Consider the following 20,280-nt stretch of genomic DNA (forward strand, 5'->3'; position numbering starts at 1 on the left):
CTTTTGGTCATTGTTAAGATAATGCATATTAATTGATGTCTCACATACTAGAGTTCATAGTGCACATACATTCAAAGATAATGAGCTGGAAATACAGAAAAACACAGCTCCTGCAATATGAGTGTGGCGAATGTGACCCCTCCTGGGCAAACACAGCCTTATCACTGTTTTTTATGCTTTAGCAACCATTAAATTAGATAACTGTAATGGTTTGCACATGTAGCTCCCTTTGAAGACTAGCTGGAAACTGCACTTGGTTCAAACCATAACTATCCCTGAGATCATGCAATAAGGACTTATTAATTCAGCACGTTAAATACTCAAAGGACCAATATTTTTAAAGCAATAAATATCTTACTGCACATAGTTCAAAGCATAGCTACCCCTAACTGAGATCATGCAATGAGAATTTGTTAATCCGGCATATTAAATACTCAAAGGACCTATGTTTTCCTTTAAAGCAATAAATATCCTACTGCGTATACTTCAAACTATAACTAACCTCAAACTGAGTTCATGCAATAAGGATTTATTTCTCCATCATGTTAAATACCTGAATTAGATACTCAAAGGACCAATGTTTCCCTTTAAAACAATACATTTGCCTACTGCCCAAATATCAGAATAATCAACATTGCTGTATAAAATAAAGGTCATTTTTGGATGTCTGTCACCTGAAATAGATTATATGGAAAGAGGCTTTATTGTTGGTTTACATCCCAATTACAAAACTCTCAGCCCAATAAGACTCATTCCATGTTGCTGTTTTTCAACAGATCTTTTAACAATTGCCCCTATATTTCATCATAGGCTATTTTTGGCTGCTCCTTTTGTATTTTTATTTATACTGCATATCATTTTTTCTAATTCATATTTCCTTACATGGTAAGCTTTTCTGGGAACTTTTTCAGTTGAAAGATGGTTTATACATTTTAAAAATAGATAAAATAAGGTAGGAGTGGTATGCATCAGATGATCAGATATAAGCTGAATCACACTGTCCCCATATGTAACCAGGAGTAGTCGAGCATACGAAAGAAGACAAAAGGTATGGACATTTCCTAATTGTTTCACGATGTGCAGTTTGGAATTCTGCAGTTCAAAAACATTTTACCTCTTCTCTGTACAATCCACATAAACAGTCTTTACAACGTGTTTTGAACTTGGTTACCATCAAACACTGTAACTGGAGAAGAGTTTTCCAGCATACAGTACTGTATTCCTGTGCAATGTCCCCCTCTAGTGGACTTCTGGTAGAAGAAAAATTGCCTTTCACCAGACTTAAATTGGAGTGTATCTCTTCCATCATCAATGGTGTGTTTTGAAGAGTCTTCCTATTTATTGGTAACAAGCCCATCCTGTCTTAGGAAATCCCCAGGCTGATGATAGGTAATTCTATTTTCTTCCACTTTCTTGTAAGCTTTCAGTCTTTTATTTTTTTTTATTTTTATTTTTTTGGATATCAACTTATGGTAACCTTGTGAATGAAAGACCTCCAAGTCACCATATAACAGCTCTGCTCAAATCCTGTAAACTCAGAGCTGTGTCTTCCTGGATTGAGACTAGCTGTAATGCAATCTTCTTTTCTCACTGTCTTCCACCACACCAAGCATTGCCTTTCTAGTGAGTCGTATCAAAGAAAGAGTCTCTGTTTAGTTATGTTGGTTTCTAGAAAAAACTCAGTTCATAGACCTAGTTATTTGTCTTTTTAGCAATCCAATATCTGCTTACAAAATCATATTTCAAACGAGTTGATTTTTTTCTTATTAGCTTTCACTGCCATATATAAAAATTGGAAAAATGATGGCATAATATAACTAAATTTAGCATTTAATTATATGTCTTTCTACTTGAGGATTTTGCCCAAATCTTTCACAGCTGTCCTTCAGGTCTAGTCTTCAGTTTCCATTCCCATTAATGAATGAGTCAATGTATCTTTACCTATACATTCGTGTTACAAAGTTGTGTAAATCATCTGTGATCATTTTTTCTTAATATTCAACTATAAACCTGCATTTGCACTTACTTTTTCTTCAGTATCATCCCAAATCTGCTATTTTGTTCTAGCATCATCTGCACATCTTAAATTACTATTGAAAGTGTCATCTGCATATGTTACATTGTTGAGATTCCTCCAATTTCCACACCTCCTTCGTTCAAGTCTAATACAGCTTTACATATTGTATGTTCAGTTAAAAGATATGGTAATGAAATGCAGACTTGCCTGACCCCTTTGCCAATAGGAAACAATGCTGTTTCTCCATATTCTGGGCTCTTGCCCTGAGTACAAGGACAACCAAGTGTTGTGCACACATATTATTTAAGTGTGATCAATAGTGTTTTATAATCTATCAAGGGCATTGCTGTAATCTATAAAGCACAGTCGTTCTCCTTGAATTCTTTGGTGCACTTCGTTACCCAAACCCATGATTGCAACATGATCAATCATGTTGCTTTATGCTGCATTTTCCAGTGTCCCCCTTTCTTGCGAATTAGAATGTATATTGAGCATTTTCAATCTGTAGTCATTGTTTTGTTTTCCATATCTATTGGAAGATTTTAATTAGTACTAGAGTAGATTCTGTCTCTGTAGCTTCAAGCTACAGTATTGGTATGCCCTCTGTTCCTGATGATTTACTTCTTCCAAGTGCTCTGAGTCCAACTTCACTTTCTAAAATGGTGGGTTCGTCTTCAAAAAAATCTTCCTTGAATCAATGTGTCATCCTGTGTCTCCTTTATCTTTGATATAGAACATTCTTCTAAAGGATATCATTTAACAAGAGGACACATGTAAGAGCTCTTCAGCAGCCTTGGGGTGTGCTGTCTCTTTCTCTGGGAGCTTTTAAGCAGAGGATGGACTGCCATCCGTCAAGGGTGCTTTGATTGTGTGTTCCTGCATGGTAGAATGGGATTGGACAGGATGGCCCTACTGGTTGATTCCAATTCATGTGATGTATGATTCATACATCACATGGTGTGCTAGAAAGTCCCTGCATTCCTGTAAAACATCAGTGCTGTATTCTAGAATTTGACATATCCAACTCAATCCTGCTTAAATTTTACCTAAGAAAAGGGAGTACATGTACTCCCCCAGCAGTGACCCCAATGCCATTTGCCTCCCAAAAAGATGCATGCTGGGAGGGAAAGGATCAGGAACAGATGCTCCATCTGGAGTTTCACACTAGAACAAAATAATGTTGGTTGTAGCTATGCTCACTAATGATATCTAGCCCTGCACTCTGCCCCTCAAATCAGAAACCTACTCTTCAAATCTGAACCTTTTCCATGTAATATTTGGAAGCTAGCAAGTCTTCTATATGAATACAATTGCTGCTTTTGTGTAAGCTCTTAAAGAGGTTGGTTCCCAACCTGTAGTCCAGGGACTACCAGTGGTCCGCAAGAACTAAAATATGGTCCGCGGCCTCACCGTTAATACATCATTGCAACAAAAGCAACTAGTCTCGCAAAACCCTCTTATAGTGCCAAGACTTATTAAATCTGGTTTTCTGCGGGTGAGCAGATGGCGACTTACCGGATGGCATATGTTCTGTATCAGAAACTAGAGCTGATGTGGTCTATCCAATGCCATGTTCTGAATCAGCACCCCAAATAACCAAACCAAATCTAAAGTTGACCAAAAACTGGTTCGTAACCCTTTTGGTACTAACATTGGACTGTGGTCCTTGGTCATATAAAAGGTTGGGAACCAGTGCCTTAGAGAGTCACATTCATCCACTCAGAAATTAGTTAGTTTTGACCTTTAAAGTCATACATGTTTTGGATCCAGGCTACCTACAGGATCACTTTCTCCCATAAAATCCGCCCTTTAGGTCCTGGGAAGCAGCTACTCCAAACAGTCAGAACCCGACTGGTGACAGTCACATAGAGGACCTTTTCATCGGCCGTCCCAAGACTGTGGAACGACCTATTGGAAGAGATCTGACAGCTAAATGAGCTGCCGGAATTTAAAACACATTTGAAAACCAGTCAATTTTAACTTGTGATAGTTAACCTGCATTTTTGCTATTTTTTATCTGCATTTTACCTGTGTATATTTATTATATGTACTGTATTTACTATTGTTCTGTTTTATCTCACTGTTTTAACCATGCTGTACTCCACCTCGAGTCCTGAGGAGAGACAGATAATCAGTAAATAAATAAACAGCATGTTCCCAATAGCTCTGGCAATTCCCTGGGTCATTGAAGAGAAGATCTCTGAAAACTCTAAGACTTCTAAAAAATCAAAACAAATTACCTTTCAAGAGCTGGGGATATTTGGTATGGACCAAGTTGGTGAGGTCTCCACCATCATCAAGAATCATATTCAGAGGCTGCCCATCCTTGAAATACAAGGTCTGCTCAATACACCATATGTATTCCTCATCTGTTTCACCCTTCCATGCAAACACTAGGAACAAATCAAACAGAACATGGAATTAAGTATTTTTGTTTCTCAACACTCCATTACTGGCATAATGCATTCTGAAAATCAATGACAGTATATGCCACCCAAACACTTATTGGCAATCTACCCTTGAGGCACCAAGAAAATGATGTCTGATTAGAATGGAAAGTCAAAATGATCTCATTATATTTTTTAAAAAGAATTATATTTAAACTCTGAGTCATACACATTAAGACTGACTGGAATCAACTAGCTCGTTCCAAATTGACATATTACTTCTTATATAACACCATGAACACAAATGGCACTATGAAATAATTACAGCAAGAGAGGCCCCTGCCCCATGTAACTTGCAGCATAAGAACACCATGGAGACTACAGGAGGAGGAGAGTATACTTGTTGGAGTTCAAAGACATCTGCTCTTGGAAAAGGTGGCTTTTTAAGGAGGAAAAAGAAGTTTTTGGTTCCAAGTCTGTACCCTCTGGTCTTGTGTCTTCCATGGTACTGCAGCAGTAACGAAAACCCTCACTTTTGCCCCACACTTCAAGTCTTCAGACACATCCTCCCAAAGACATATCCACCATGTTTGGAGTAGTGAAGGTCTGCAGCAGCACCACAGTCTTGTGGCAGTTTAAAAACTAAAACATTTATTAGAGCAAACATTTTAATTAGATTAAATTTATTAGCCCCCTTGGGCTAACTGTGCAGCCATGGGTCGTTTCCCAGACATACATACCAAAACATTTTTTAAAACCCTGAGAACTATGCCCCTGAAAGCCACTGGGAGGCACAATTCCCCTAAATAACACAGCTGTCTCTTTGCACCAAATTGCAAATTGCAGGGTCTAGAATGCTTACTAAACAGATGAGCAAAACCCTTACACCCTGTAAGACAGTACTTTTCAAACAATGTAATGTGGAGGGCTGGAAATGATTGTTTTTCAATGTGCTAGGCTCTGGTACAGGTTGAGTATCCCCTATCCAAAATGCTTTCCAGGTCACTCCTGGTACCTTCTTGAGATGCTGCACAATGATTCCCATCATCCTCAGGTGACTTAATCAGTAACTATGGAGGAAGCGAGTAATCTGAACAGTTGACCAGCACATGTTAAGGGAACCATATTGAATAAGGCTGTCACTGTAGAATTAATGTAGTTTAACATCACTTTAACTGTCATGGCTCAATGCTATGGAATTATGGGATTTGTAGTGTGGTGAACCACCAGCACTCTGGCATAGAGAAGACTAAAGACCTTGTAAAACAACTTCCATAACTTCAACCCCTATTGAAACAAACGACTTCCACCAGATGTTACAACAGAGTAAGCATGATTCCATGACAAAAGCATAACATATGATCCCTGGAGGACCTAGGAACTTCACAGAAATGACATACATTGACAGTTGTGGGTAGATTAAAATGTGGTTATCAGTCCCATGGGTACAGGAGTCATACTGTACTTTTGAAGCACCAAACATGACGAATTTCATGTTATAAAGTGACTTTCAATCTCTACAAGATTGGCCTTTAAATCTTTCTGAAAATGAGGAATTTTTTCCCCATGTCTTCAAAATTTCCAGAAATTTTACATCTCTTGAAGGGAAAAACCATGTTTTCACTGCAGGGATATCATTTGGATAGATCTTTCTTATATCTCTTAATAATGAATAACTCTGAAACCAGCTTGATTCCCAGAAATCCTTACTTGCGTCAGAGCCATCTCATTATTCATTTTATTGCAGCACCAAATAGCAAACCGTTTCATCTATGGAAGCTTTCAGTAACATATGTGTAATTAATACATTTTGTAAAGTGAGTTAATCAGGAACAAAGTAGCCCTGTACAACCCTTCAAATTCAAATGCTGTGAATTGCAGTCTAAGACATCAGGAAAGGAACAAGTTAGGAGACCTGCCTGAGTTCTAAAATGCACAAGGTAGGGTTTCCCTTCAATTCCGCCACCATCTCAGGGACACTTGGTGAGGCCATAAGAGACAGCCTTCTCAGTAGCTGCTCCTACTCTCTGGAAATCCCCTCCATGGAAGGCTAGGATGGCACATCCTTGCTCTCCTTTTGCTGGCAGGAGGCTTAAGCAGACTTGTAATGTATTAGTATTTGCAGGGAGTCTTCTTGTAAGCATAGCCTCCCTCCCCCACTCCACGCCAGTGTGTGGATAAGAGCGGAGGGGAAAGAACTTGCCAAACTCCAGAAACACCTTGGAGGAAGAGGGCAGTGGAGCTTACTTAAGGGACCATCCAGCCTTTGGCTACAGCTCTGCAGCCTCCCTCCCCCACTCCACGCCAGTGTGTGGATAAGAGCGGAGGGGAAAGAACTTGCCAAACTCCAGAAACACCTTGGAGGAAGAGGGCAGTGGAGCTTACTTAAGGGACCATCCAGCCTTTGGCTACAGCTCTGCAGCCTCCCTCCCCCACGCCACAACGGTGAGTGGATAAGAGCGGAGGGGAAAGAACTTGCCAAACTCCAGAAACACCTTGGAGGAAGAGGGCAGTGGAGCTTACTTAAGGGACCATCCAGCCTCTGGCTACAGCTCTGCAGCCTCCCTCCCCCACTCCACGCCAGTGTGTGGATAAGAGCGGAGGGGAAAGAACTTGCCAAACTCCAGAAACACCTTGGAGGAAGAGGGCAGTGGAGCTTACTTAAGGGACCATCCAACCTTTGGCTACAGGGGAAAGAACTTTATATAGCTTCTGTCCTATTGAGCTGCTGCCTGCTGAGCACTTTAAAAACCAGATGTTCGTCAAACACTTTGTGGGGACAGTGTTGTCGTCATTAATGCACTTTTAAGTGTAGAAGGGGCACCAATAAGCACTTTCCAGTAGAACTGAACTGCTGCACTGCACTTTATGAACTAAACCGCTTACCACCTATATTACACCAATATTTATTATGATAACATCAAATACCTATCGCTGGACCCTTCTTTGGACTTGAATTAAGCACTATAGCACTTTGGCACTTAGGTCGTTACAACCACAGTCAACATCTGTAGTGATCAAGGTGTGTTAGTAGCTAGAGTATTAATTAAGGGTCAGGGACACAAATAGGAGGGTGGGAAGGGAGGGCAGTGGTTAGAGGCCATTGGGCCAGTGCAATTACCATCCATAGATAACAATATAAACAACACTGAAGCACTGGAGCACTCTTATAGGGTTGGGGTAAAGAAATTAACATCTTAACTCCTACGCTGAGTATACTACTGCTTCCAATCAGAACATCAGTATAACCCTCAAAGGAGGTAGGAGTAGGAAGCAGCTACTATATGATCCTCACGTGTGAAAGTGAGTCTACAACTATGGTAGACCATGTAGGGAGAGGGTGTGCATTTAGCAGCTGGGGGGCCCCCATCGAAGTTATCCAGGGGAGGGGGAGATATGGGAAAGGGAGGCATAACTTAATTCGGCCTAGGGTGAGAAATAGAGTGCTTGTAGATCTAAAACGGCCTCCTGACATAGTAAAGTTGGGTGCCCAGGTTGGCGGACCCTCCGATCTGAAGGTGGTGCTGCTGAACGCCAGGTCTGTCAACGGTAAAGCTGCAATCATCCAGGACCTCATCCTGGATGAGCGGGCAGACCTGGCGTGCATAACGGAGACCTGGTTGGACGAGGCTGGGGGAGTTAACCTCACCCAGCTTTGTCCACCAGGATATACCGTGCAGCACCAACCAAGATCTGGAGGGAGGGGAGGAGGGGTTGCAGTGGTCTATAAGGAGTCCATCCCCCTGACCAGGTGCCCCATCCCGCAGTCTACCTTGTTTGAGTGTGCTCATCTGAGGGTAGGGAGCCGGGACAGTTTAGGGATTCTGTTAGTGTACCGACCACCCCGCTGCACTACAGTCTCCCTGCCTGAGCTAGCTGGGGTGGTCTCGGGCCTGGCTTTGGAGTCCCAACGGCTCATTGTGCTGGGGGACTTCAATGTCCATGCCGAGGCCACTCCCTCCGGTGCGGCTCAGGACTTCATGGCCGCCATGGCAACCATGGGGCTGTCCCAATTAGTATCTGGCCCTACCCACAGAGCAGGGCACACACTTGACTTGGTTTTCTGCCAGGGATGGGAGGAAGGTGGCGGTGTGGAGGAGCTCACCATCGCTCCTTTGCCATGGACCGACCATCACCTGATCAGGTTTAGAATCACTGCGCCCCCCAACCTCCGCAGGGGTGGAGGACCCAAAATGGTCCGCCCCAGGAGGCTTATGGATCCGGATGGATTCCTGACGGCTCTTGGGGAATTTCCCGCCACCTCGGCTGGTGACCCTGTCGATGCTCTGGTCGCCCTCTGGAACAAGGAGGCGGCTAGGGCAATAGACACGGTCGCTCCGGAACGTCCCCTCTCAAGTACCCGAGCTAAACCATCTCCTTGGTTCACCGAGGAGTTGGCAGCGATGAAGCGAAAGAAGAGGGGACTAGAGGGTGTGTGGCGTTCGGAGCCAAGCGAGCCAAACCGAACACGGCTGTGTTCCTATCTTAGGGCATATGCCGCGGCAATAGATGCTGCAAAGAACATTTTCTTTGCAGCTAATATTGCGTCTGCAAAGAACAGTCCGGCAGAGCTGTCCCGAGTTGTCAGAGGTTTGTTATATCCCGTCCCTCAAGACGGGATCCCTGACAACTCGGCAGCCCGCTGTGAAGCATTTGCTCGGTTCTTTGCGGACAAAGTCGCTTTGATCCGTTCTGGCTTTGACACCATATTAACGGCAGTCTCCGAGGATGTAGCAAGAGCACCTGCTTGTCCTATTTTGATGGATTCGTTTCAATTGGTTCAGCCTGAGGACATGGACAAGGTGCTTGGAGAGGTGAGGGCTACCACATGCATCCTAGACCCCTGCCCATCCTGGCTAGTGAGAGAAGCCAGAGGGGGATTGGCCGAGTGGGTGAAGGTGGTGGTGAATGCCTCCCTTCGGGAAGGCATATTTCCAGCGAGCCTTAAATTGGCTGTGATCAAACCTCTGTTGAAGAAGCCATCACTGGACCCCACTCAATTGGATAGCTATCGGCCTATTTCCAATCTCCCCTTTTTGGGCAAGGTCGTGGAACGTGTGGTGGCCGCACAACTCCAGGCATTCTTGGTTGACACTGATTTTCTAGATCCAGCGCAGTCTGGTTTCAGGCCGGGGCATGGTACCGAGACAGCCTTGGTCGCCTTAGTCGATGATCTACGCCGGGAACTGGACAGGGGGAGTGTGTCCCTGCTGGTTCTGCTGGACCTCTCAGCGGCCTTCGATACCGTCGATCACGGTATCCTTCTGGGGCGCCTTGCCGGGATGGGTCTCCGAGGTACTGTTTTGCAGTGGCTCCGGTCCTTCCTGGAGGGGCGTTCCCAGATGGTGTCATTGGGGGACACCTGCTCGGCCCCACAACCATTGACTTGTGGGGTCCCGCAGGGTTCAGTACTGTCCCCCATGTTGTTCAACATATACATGAAGCCGCTGGGAGAGATCATCAGGAGTTTCGGGGTTCGGTATCATCTGTACGCAGATGATGTCCAGCTCTGTCACTCCTTCCCACCTGTCACTAAGGAGGCTGTTCAGGTCCTGAACCGGTGTCTGGCCTCTGTGTCGGACTGGATGAGGGCGAACAAATTGAAACTGAATCCAGACAAGACAGAGGTCCTCCTGGTCAGTCGCAAGGCTGAACAGGGAATAGGGTTACAGCCTGTGTTGGACGGGGTCGCACTCCCCCTGAAGACACAGGTTCGCAGTCTGGGGGTTCTCCTGGACTCATCGCTGAGCCTGGAGCCCCAGGTCTCGGCGGTGGCCAGGGGAGCCTTTGCACAACTAAGACTTGTGCGCCAGCTGCGCCCGTTCCTTGGGAGGTCTGACTTGGCCACGGTGGTCCACGCTCTGGTTACATCCCGTTTGGACTACTGCAACGCTCTCTACGTGGGGTTGCCTTTGAAGACGGCCCGGAAGCTCCAATTAGTACAACGGGCGGCAGCCAGATTAATAACTGGGGCAGCTTATAGGGAGCGTACCACCTCCCTACTTAGCCAGCTCCACTGGCTGCCGATATGCTACCGAGCCCAATTCAAAGTGCTGGTTTTGACCTATAAAGCCCTAAACGGTTCTGGCCCAATCTACTTGTCCGAACGTATCTCCTCCTATGAGCCAGGAAGATCCCTAAGGTCATCTGGAGAGGCCCTGCTCTCGGTCCCGCCTGCCTCACAGGCACGGCTGGTGGGGACGAGGGACAGGGCCTTCTCGGTGGTGGCTCCCCGGCTGTGGAACACCCTCCCCAGAGAAATACGGCAAGCCCCAACCCTTTTGAGTTTTAGAAAAGCCCTGAAAACATGGCTATGTGCCCAGGCTTTTGAAGATTAAACGATAATGACCCGGACTGATTTACGGCTACAGCACGAGGATTTTGGAGGAATGGATTTTAATCATATGTTTTTATATTTTTTATATTGTTTTAATTGTTTTATTGGTTTTTTATAGTTGTTTTAATTATGTATAGGCATCGAATTGTTGCCAATTTTGTACGCCGCCCTGAGTCCCTTCGGGTGAGAAGGGCGGGATATAAATGTTGGAAATAAATAAATAAATAAATAAATAGTCTGCTTTATTTTTAATCTTTACGTGTCTTTAATGGTTTTGTAATTTTTAATCTACCGATTTAGAATAATTTTAATTGTGTGGAATTTTTAGAGTCCCACCTTGGGTCTACTTTTGAAGATAGCATATAAACTAACTAAACAAACAGAGGAGAATAGAAATCTTAGCCAGAAAACAGACAGAATCTAAAAAGACTTGGCAGTGCCATTTTTCAGATTAAACTTGTGGTAATTTCTTAACTTATTTTTATGCTATACTTTAAGGCTGACGTTTTCAGGGACCAGCAGACAATCTGCTTAGTCAAACAGCTGTTTTTTATTTCCCTCTCAGCTGATGCACCAGAAGAATTCTGCCTCTTCAGCACAGCATTCCAAATGGGAAATCACTTTCGCTTGGAAATTAAACACATTTCCTTCTGCTCTGATGCTAGCCTGACAATGCACCACTTCCAGTGCTCCAGACTCCACATTATTCAACATGCATTGGGCTAGGCTGAACAAACAAAACTATCAGAAATCAAATGTTATCAAAGCAAAGTATTACCGGGAACTCCTGTTTTAGCAATAGCTGCAGCAGCATGATCTTGAGTGGAGAAAATATTGCAACTGGACCACTGCACCTGCAAAATAGTTAAAATATACCCACAAGCCATTAGCTGTTTGTTACATTCACATGGACAGATTCAGACAGATAAACACAGAGAGAAATATGTACACAGTTATTGAAGCATGTCCAAAACCTTTCTACTCTCTCAGTAAACTTTTTATTTTGAAGTATTACATATAAACACGTATTTAAAACTTATAGAGATTGGAGTCAAGAAATCAGAAGAAAACTTGATCTTGGAAGGGCAGCCATGAAGGAACTAGACACGATTCTGAATTGTAAAGATGTATCACTGAATACTAAAGTGAAAATTGTTGATGTCATTGTAATTCTGAATTCTACGAATGGCTGTAGAAACTGTATGACCATAGGCATAATCCACAACAGCATTCATGGGAGATCTAACCCTCCTGTAGCAACTGTGGATCTTTAGTTGCTTTGGAGTACAACTCCTATGACCTATGGGCTATGCTGGCAAAGGCTAATGAAAGTTGCAGTCCAACAACAATTGAAAGGCCAAACTGAACTGAACATTCTTCCTTGCAAAAGTCATTGTCACAATTCAAGGGTGGGGCTCTTCTGGAAGGGTACAATCCCATCTCCCTCTTGCAGCCCCTCACCTCACTTCCTTAAGGATGAAAAATCACACAAAGCAGTTTCTGGCAGCACAGAAGCTTGAGGGAAGAAGGAAAGGAAGTTCCACTATTGTCAGACGCAGGAGGCAGATCTGTAAGATTGAGGTCCATGGCCACAAGAGACCTGCACTAAAACCTCCATTCCTTTAAGAGGATTGTGTTACCTCAATTTAAACTCTAATTAAGAAAATGCAAAGTTGATCTGAAGTAGCAGTTTCTCATACTCTTTACTAATGGAATAGCTACTGTATGTTTCTTGGAACCATTTTGTCTATCAAATTTGATCGCTCTTTGTCAGCCGTCTCTCTCATTTTGATTTAAATAATAACTTAAACCAATTCTCTGAAATGCTTGATTTTAATTACTAAAATGAGTTTAAAATCTTAGTGAGAAAATTTATATTTGTTTAAACAGCAGTGCATTATTGTTTAATAACATATATATAGATATTTATGTTTCAGTAGAAGGTGGGTAACATTAAGCATTTATTCTGAATTGTTTTCAGGTTAATTTTTATTCACCAACAATTAGATCGCATGTATTCACTCTCCTTATTTAGGTCTTCTCTGTCCATCTTTTAGAAAGCAGCAAAACTGACAGAAATAATATCTACTTCATATACAGCTCCAGAAGTTATAAAAATTCTTTCAGATATCCACAAACTGCTGTTAACATATTCATAGAATGAATCAGAAGTTTTATTATTTACATGCAAGTGGGTATCCTTGGCCTGAGTTAATTTCCCCCCATTAACAGCTTTAAGAAAACCTAGATAAATGTTTAATTATAAAAAATAGGATCCAATCAAAATAAAATAAAAAGGCCAACGCAACCTTACCTCAGCTCCCAGGGCCAAAAGAGTTTCAATGAGAACTGCTGTCTGCACGGTCATGTGTAGGCACCCAGCAATACGAGCCCCTTTCAGAGGCTTTGTTGCAGAGTACATTTCCCGCATCTTCATCAACCCTGGCATCTCATTCTCGGCAATCTCCAGGGCTTTCCGGCCCCATTCTGCAAGACTGATGTCAGCTGTAAGCCAAGGAAGCAACAGGTGGTTGGAACACACAAGAAGGAAACTAATTCATTCACTTTCTCCAGTGAACACCAGCTGCACAACTGCTATAAAGCTATCAAGATAGACAGCACTTAGCAGCTGGGAAAAACAGTAAGGGACCTTTCCGCATACCATTTTCAACATATTAGGGAGGAGATTACGTTTCCGCAGCGACTATATTACAACTTTTAAATAATTCTTATCTATTTTAAAACAAAATAAAGACATGCAAGCAGCTGAGAGAACATGACTAGCCCAATGTTTCACATTGAGTTTTCTGGTTGTGTGGGATAGTATCACACACATGCTAGTACAACACGAACTACTATACAACACACACTCTCTGGTGAAAAAATGATAACCACCAAGTCAATACTTCTGTAAAACATCTGAAGATGGGAACTCATTGAATAATGGTCAGTTGAAAAGCTTGCCACACATCTGTTCCTACATGGCATAGGTAGGACTAGATGATCCTTGGGATCTCTCCCAACTCCTTAATCCTAGAATTCTACAATGGGATACTAATGTTCTCAAATAAGGGATATTCTTCATAAGATGGAAAACTACCATTGAATACAAGGTGCTGTAAGCTGTATTTTAAAACAAGGAACTGGCAAAGCCATCTCTGAGTACTTCTTGTCTAAGAAACTCCTATGAAATGCAGGCAACATGAAAGCACATGCAAACACATGTATCTGCAAGAAAGCACCTGGGCTATTCTACTATTTACTTATTTACTATATTTTATCCCGCTCTATCTCACTCCAAAGGGGACTCACAGCGGCTTCCAAATTGGCAATAATTGAATGCCATATAAACAAAAACATACAAATACAATACAGTGTTCCCTCACTTATCACTGAGGTTAGGTTCCAGGACCACCCACAATAAGTGACAATCCGCAAAGTAGGGATGCTATATTTATTTTAATATTTATACATTATTTTAGTAGTTATGCACTATTTTAAGTCTTTATCAACCAATCGTGTGTTGATAAATCGCCTCCTTCTCCCGTTGTCGCTTGGGCTCCTTTTCTCTCCCTTTGGCTTCTCCTTCCTCCCTCCCTTAGGCTGTAAATTGTAATTGTTTATGATTTATAATAGTCTTTTAGAGTTTATTTAAAAAAAACCGTGAAACAGCGAATTTGCAAAAAGTGAACCACAAAGTAGTGAGGGAACATTATATACGCATACATTTAAATCAGTAAAAATTAAAAAATTATAACATATTAATACATTAAAATCCACTATTTAAAAAAAACGCACAAGATCCAAGTCACAATCCAGGAGCCATTCCAATCTTGTTTAACTTGCTTCATAACTGCCTATTGCACTGACTGTTTTCCAAAAGCTTAGTCCCATATCCAGGTTTTCAGTTTCTTTCTAAAGGTCAGAAGGGAGGGATCTGATCTGATTTCACTGATTGCATATTTTCAACCCTGGATAGGTTTGTCAGACATGTCTGAAGATTTATAACCTATATTTACCCTATATTGCATCACATGCTACTCTTATCAGAATCACAGGCTAACTCTTTATGTCAACATTTGTGCTCCCAATTATTCAAACAGTCTTAAAAACCATTCAGACATCAGTCAACTGACAAAACTTAGGAAGAAATATTGAGAGAATGGTTAAAACATATAAAAAAACATCCCACACATGTACACATTCATACTAATCTCAAGTGTGTATTCAGATGCCAATCTCCCAAATGGAAGCATACTTGAGGGCAAACTTTTGATGCCTCCTATACACGTAAAAGGCACCAGAAAACAGAGAGAAACCTCCTGCCCTTCCCACTGTGCAGATTCTAAGAATAAGAAGTCTTGCTTGTTATTTTTCTGAACTAGAGGCATCTGGCTTGCCATTGCTTGGAGGCTTTTAAACAGAGGCTGGATGACCATCTGTTGGGGGTGCTTTGATTGTGTGTTTCCTGCATGACAGGGGGTTAGACTAGATTGCCCATGTGGTCTCTTCCAATTCTATTATTCTATAATTCTGTTGCTGAAAACTTAATGCTGAATTATAAGAATCTATTGTCTTATCCAGCAAACCAGTTGTTATGGACATGTTTTCTACATTCTCTCTTAAATTAGAGATGCTAAGGGGTTTCCAGAATGCTTGAACTTGTCGTCCTGAGCATCAAAACTATCCCAACTTAAACGAATGTACACCTAAAGACTAACCTGGAAAAGACTAAAAAAAACCACTTTTGCCAGTTCTGCTTTATCATTTCATGTGTATATGTGATTGCTGGGAATCCATGTTGCTGGGAAAACACCAAGCCATTTCCAGTTCCTAATGAAAGTGAAACTCCTGACAAAATGGAAACCACAAGATCTCTGGAATGATTCTCGTAAATGAACATGAGCAAAAAAAAATCACAAGATTTCATAAATTCAAAGTATGGGACAGGCGGTGGAATAATTTATACATTACAAACAAAACAAACTGCTATCTATGCTCATCTCTCACTTGCGTTTCTCCATCACAATAAGCCATTAATTTGAGAAGAACTTGGACAGGATTTGTATTGTTAATTTCCTTGTGATCTTCTTATTCTACTTGCCAGTATTTCATTAACCTAAATTGTTTGTCCTGTCAGCATTTGCTGCTGCACTTTGTACTTCAGAGGCTTCTGTTAGTGGTTTGCCCCAAGATTACAAACCCACAAATCCTAGAAGCAACCAAGTATATCTAATCTCAGAAGGATTGATGATAAGGCTTCAGTGGAGGCACCTTTTCCCCATAACTCTTTTCAGGCTGAATTTCCCTTCCTAGGAGAAGATTTCTCTCACTTCATGTTGTCTCACCTCCGTTCTTAACTGTGAGTCATTTGTAAATCGGATGTCAGTAACTCAGGGACTGCCTCTACTTTTCTGTTGTTCCTGATTTTCTGTGCCAGGTTCTTATTTCAAGCAATTCATGCAAGGTTCATGCAAACACATACGTTTCATGTTCTCATGTCACAAGGAACTCTAATGGAAATTAACTAAGATAATTCAAAGTCTTACTTTAAAATCCTTAAAATAAAGAATTCCAAGAAAACAAAGGGGATGTCTTTAAAGTTGCCAATCAGCAAGAGACTATCAGGTCCACAAGCCACAGTCTCTTGTGACAAAATGGATTGCATTTCTTTTGAAATGATAATGGAGAACCTATGGGGTTTTCTAGGCTTGACTTATTCAGACAGGATTTGCCACTGCCTCCTTCTGAGGCCAGGAGAGTATGACTTGCCCAAGATCTTCCACTGGATTTCCATGGCAAACCAGGGATTTGAATCCTAGTCCAACACTCAACGCATTATGCTATGTTTTCCCTGCATAAATTACTCTGTGCCCATTTCATAAAAATAGATTCCTTTTTGGGAATGTGTAGATGACCACCCAAGAGAGGCTAAAAAACTCTACTGAATATTTAAAATGGCTAAGAAAGAAAAGGCCTACTTAATGAGTAACTCACTTAAGACCATTTTACTCTTTGACAGAATGAGAGTGGCTTCACTTTGGGTGCATCTACATAGTAGAATTAATACAGTTTGCCATGGCTCTGGAATCCTGGGAGCTGTAATTTGTTGAAACTGCAGTATTCTTTGGCAGCAAAGGCTAAAGACCTTGTAAAACTACAGCTCCCATGATCTCATAATATTAAGCCATAGCAATGAAAATAGTGTCAAACTGCATTAATTATTCACCCTTTGAGAACTTTCCCCTGAAAGTAAACACCAAAAAAGCTGTCTCTGAAGACAGCAAATCTTGACATCAGAGATTCGGGAAAATGTGGGTCTCCTTTTGTTAAAAATTCTTCTGTCTTGGCTTAACCTTAGCATTTAGATTTCTCAATGCTCAAACATAAAAGAGTGGCGGAGTCACGTAAAGGCATCAGATACGTAGTTCAACAAATGATGACAGAGTTAGGTAACTTTAAGTTAGATAACTGACATCAAGTTACACAACTGATAGTCTTCCGGTAATTAACAGCAGAAATCCTATTTTTCAGTGATTCCTGTGCTGGTATGTGTAGAGAGCTGAACATTCTTCTTCATGTCTCAACTCATCAATTCATTCCATTTTTGAGGTTCACAAATCTGAAAACTTTATAGCACTGCTCTTATGTAATAGTCAGGTACATGCTTGTAGATAAGGCCAGGAAAGTTTGAGGAAAACCAAAACTAAAGATATGTATGTGTACACACACAAATAAACTGTAATCCAGAAAGTTATACAACCGACGTTCTGGTGAGGGCTGTTGGAAAATGTCATTTATATATTTGTGGAAAGTCTTAGTTGGGAGAAAGAACTCTTGTCTGTTGGAGGCATGTGTGAATGTTGCAATTGATCACCTTGATTAACATTTAATGGCCTTGCAGATTAAAAGCCTGGCTGCTTTCTGTCTGATGGAATACTTTGTTGGGAGGTCTTAGCTGGCCCTGAGTGTTTCATGTCTGGTGGGGACGAGAGACAGGGCCTTCTCGGTGGCGGCTCCTCGGCTGTGGAACTCCCTCCCCAGTGACATCCAGCAGGCTCCATCCCTTTTGGGGTTCAGGAAGAAGCTGAAGACCTGGCTATGCGCGCAAGCGTTTAATGAATGAACTCAGTTAGCATTGACATGGATCGGATTAAGGCTTTTGCACAAGGTCTGATGGATGATTGGTATATATATTTGGTGTTGCATTGTTTTAAATTTTTATATATTGTATTTTATTATGTTATTTAATTATTTTAACTGTTTTATTCTTATTTTATTGTATTATGATGTACTGGTAGTGATCCTACCAGTTGTGTAAGCCGCCCTGAGTCCCCTCAGGGAGAAGGGCGGGGTAAAAATATTGGAAATAATAAATAATAATGTCTGGAATTTCCCTGTTTTTTTAGTGTTGCTCTATATTTACTGTTCTAATTTTAGAGGGTTTTTTTAATACTGGCAGCCAAATTTTGTTCCTGTTCATGGTTTCCGCCTTTCTGTTGAAATTGTCCACATGCTTGCGAATTTCAATGGCTTCTCTGTATTGTCTGATCTAGTGGTTGCACTGAAATCCACAAGCATGTGGACAATCTCAACAGAAAGGAAGAAAGCATAAAAATGAACAGAATCTGGCTACCAGTATTTGAAAACTCTAAAATCAGGACAATAAATAAAGAAGAACACTCAGAAATGAGAGTACTATAATTCCATATAGGAAATAACCAGGGCCAGCTAACACCTCCCAACAAAAGATTCCCCCAGGCGGGAAATAACAAGGCTTTGAAGCAGCAAGGCTATTTAATGCTAATCAAGGTGGCCAATTACAATATTCACACTTGCCTCAAACAGACAAGACTTCTTTCTTTCTACAGATACAGTAGAGTCTCACTTATCCAAGCTAAACGGGCCGGCAGGAGCTTGGATAAGCGAATATCTTGGATAATAAGGAGGAATTAAGGAAAAGCCTATTAAACACCAAATTAAGTTATGATTTTACAAATTAAGCACCAAAACATGTTATACAACAAATTTGACAGAAAAAGTAGTTCAATACACAGTAATGTTATGTTGTAACTGTATTTACAAATTTAGCACCAAAATATCACGATATATTGAAAACATTGACTACAAAAATGGCTTAGATAATCCAGAAGCTTGGATAAGCGAGTCTTGGATAAGTGAGACTCTGCTGTATATACATTCCACTTGCCTTGATTCCAACAAACCTCACAATCTCTGTGGATGCCTGCCATAGATCTGGGTGAAACGTCAGGAAAGAGTGCTTCTGGAACATGGCCATACAGCCCGGAAAAGATCCAGTAGTTATTTCCCAAAAGGCAGCAAATCGTAACATCGAAATGTGTTTACTTTTGAGAAAATATGTTTAACTACGTTTTGTCATCGACAGCTTTGTCAAAATTCCGTATTTGAGAGCTAAAAGGCTCATCCAACTGAAACCGGGGGAATCTGCTGCACAGCAAGGAAGCGAAAGCAGCATGACAGCATGGTCTCTCGGAGCATTGTGGGAAATGTGGTCTCTGTGCCTTCAAGACGAGAACGCAAGCCTTGTAGCTGGAAGACCAGAAAGACTACGAGTCCCAGAAAGCTCTGTTCCCTCCAGTTCCCACGTGGAGCTTGCCCGGAGGCATGAGGGATTCAAAGTCCATTATGAATGGTAGAAAGCGAAAATAAGCGTTCTTTCTTCATCACCATCGCCAAGGGAAGGCAAAACTATAATTATAAACATCATTATAATTTTAAAGAACACATACATCTCATGCATGTTAGTAATTTCATACACACAAAAAACACGGAGCACAATTGTTTCTGCAGGCCCTTGCAACACGGAAAAGGGGGGAAGGCACTTACCAACTTTGTAAGGCAGCTTGTCAGACATTCTGGAGATTTCTATATCTATAGATGGCAGAAAGAGACTTGAGCACAAGGGTGGTGAAGAAGCAGACAGGGCGGAGTGGCGGCAAAAAAGGTGCCTTTAAATAGCCTCGCCTGCTTCGGCGAAAGCGGTCTACCAATCAGCACGGAGGGAAGGGCAAGTGGGCGGGGCTTTGGAACCTCCGCCGGGGAGAAGAAAGCGCGCAGGAAAGAAGCGGGCGCAGAAACGAGGAAGCCCCGCCCACTTCCGAAACCTCCCGAGCCCCAAATGGCGGAGAGCGCCGAATCGAGCAGAGCGGTGCATTGTGGGTAGAAAGAGAGGGTTCGGAGGCCCTGTTCGCCTTTCAGGAGCGGCATGAAGAGTCACGTACTGGGGGCGTGGCTTGGGCTGTGAGTTGTCCGGCTGGCTGCTCTTTCTCCTCAGAGCAAGGATGAATGGCAGGGTTTAATGTTTTGTCCTCCTGGGAGTTGTAGTTTCACAAGGCCTTTAGCCTGCTACTGTCTCTGCAAAAAAGAGCTGGTGCCACATCAAGCTACAGATCTCAGGATTCCATATCAGAGCTATGGCAGTTAAAATGGTTCCAGGCTGCATTCAATCTACAGTGTAGATCAGGCTTGAGCAAAGTTTGGTCCTCCAGGTGTTTTGG

General features: G+C 42.0%; 1 protein-coding gene across 1 annotated transcript in view; it reads right to left on the minus strand.

The window, feature by feature from the left end:
* Positions 1–19,791, minus strand: part of ahcy (adenosylhomocysteinase) — a 41,523-nt gene extending 21,732 nt beyond the window's left edge. Inside the window, exons 1-4 of the mRNA XM_003220490.4 lie at positions 19,610–19,791; positions 13,056–13,246; positions 11,520–11,595; positions 4,258–4,410 (exon numbers count right to left, since the gene is read on the minus strand). Of these exons, the coding sequence (XP_003220538.1) occupies positions 4,258–4,410; positions 11,520–11,595; positions 13,056–13,246; positions 19,610–19,637 (448 nt within the window). The 5' untranslated portion in view covers positions 19,638–19,791. The remainder of the gene's footprint in view (positions 1–4,257; positions 4,411–11,519; positions 11,596–13,055; positions 13,247–19,609) is intronic.
* Positions 19,792–20,280: the final 489 nt, after the last annotated feature.

The sequence above is a fragment of the Anolis carolinensis genome, chromosome 4 (assembly GCF_035594765.1).
Source record: "Anolis carolinensis isolate JA03-04 chromosome 4, rAnoCar3.1.pri, whole genome shotgun sequence".
Classification (NCBI taxonomy): Eukaryota; Metazoa; Chordata; class Lepidosauria; order Squamata; family Dactyloidae; genus Anolis; species Anolis carolinensis.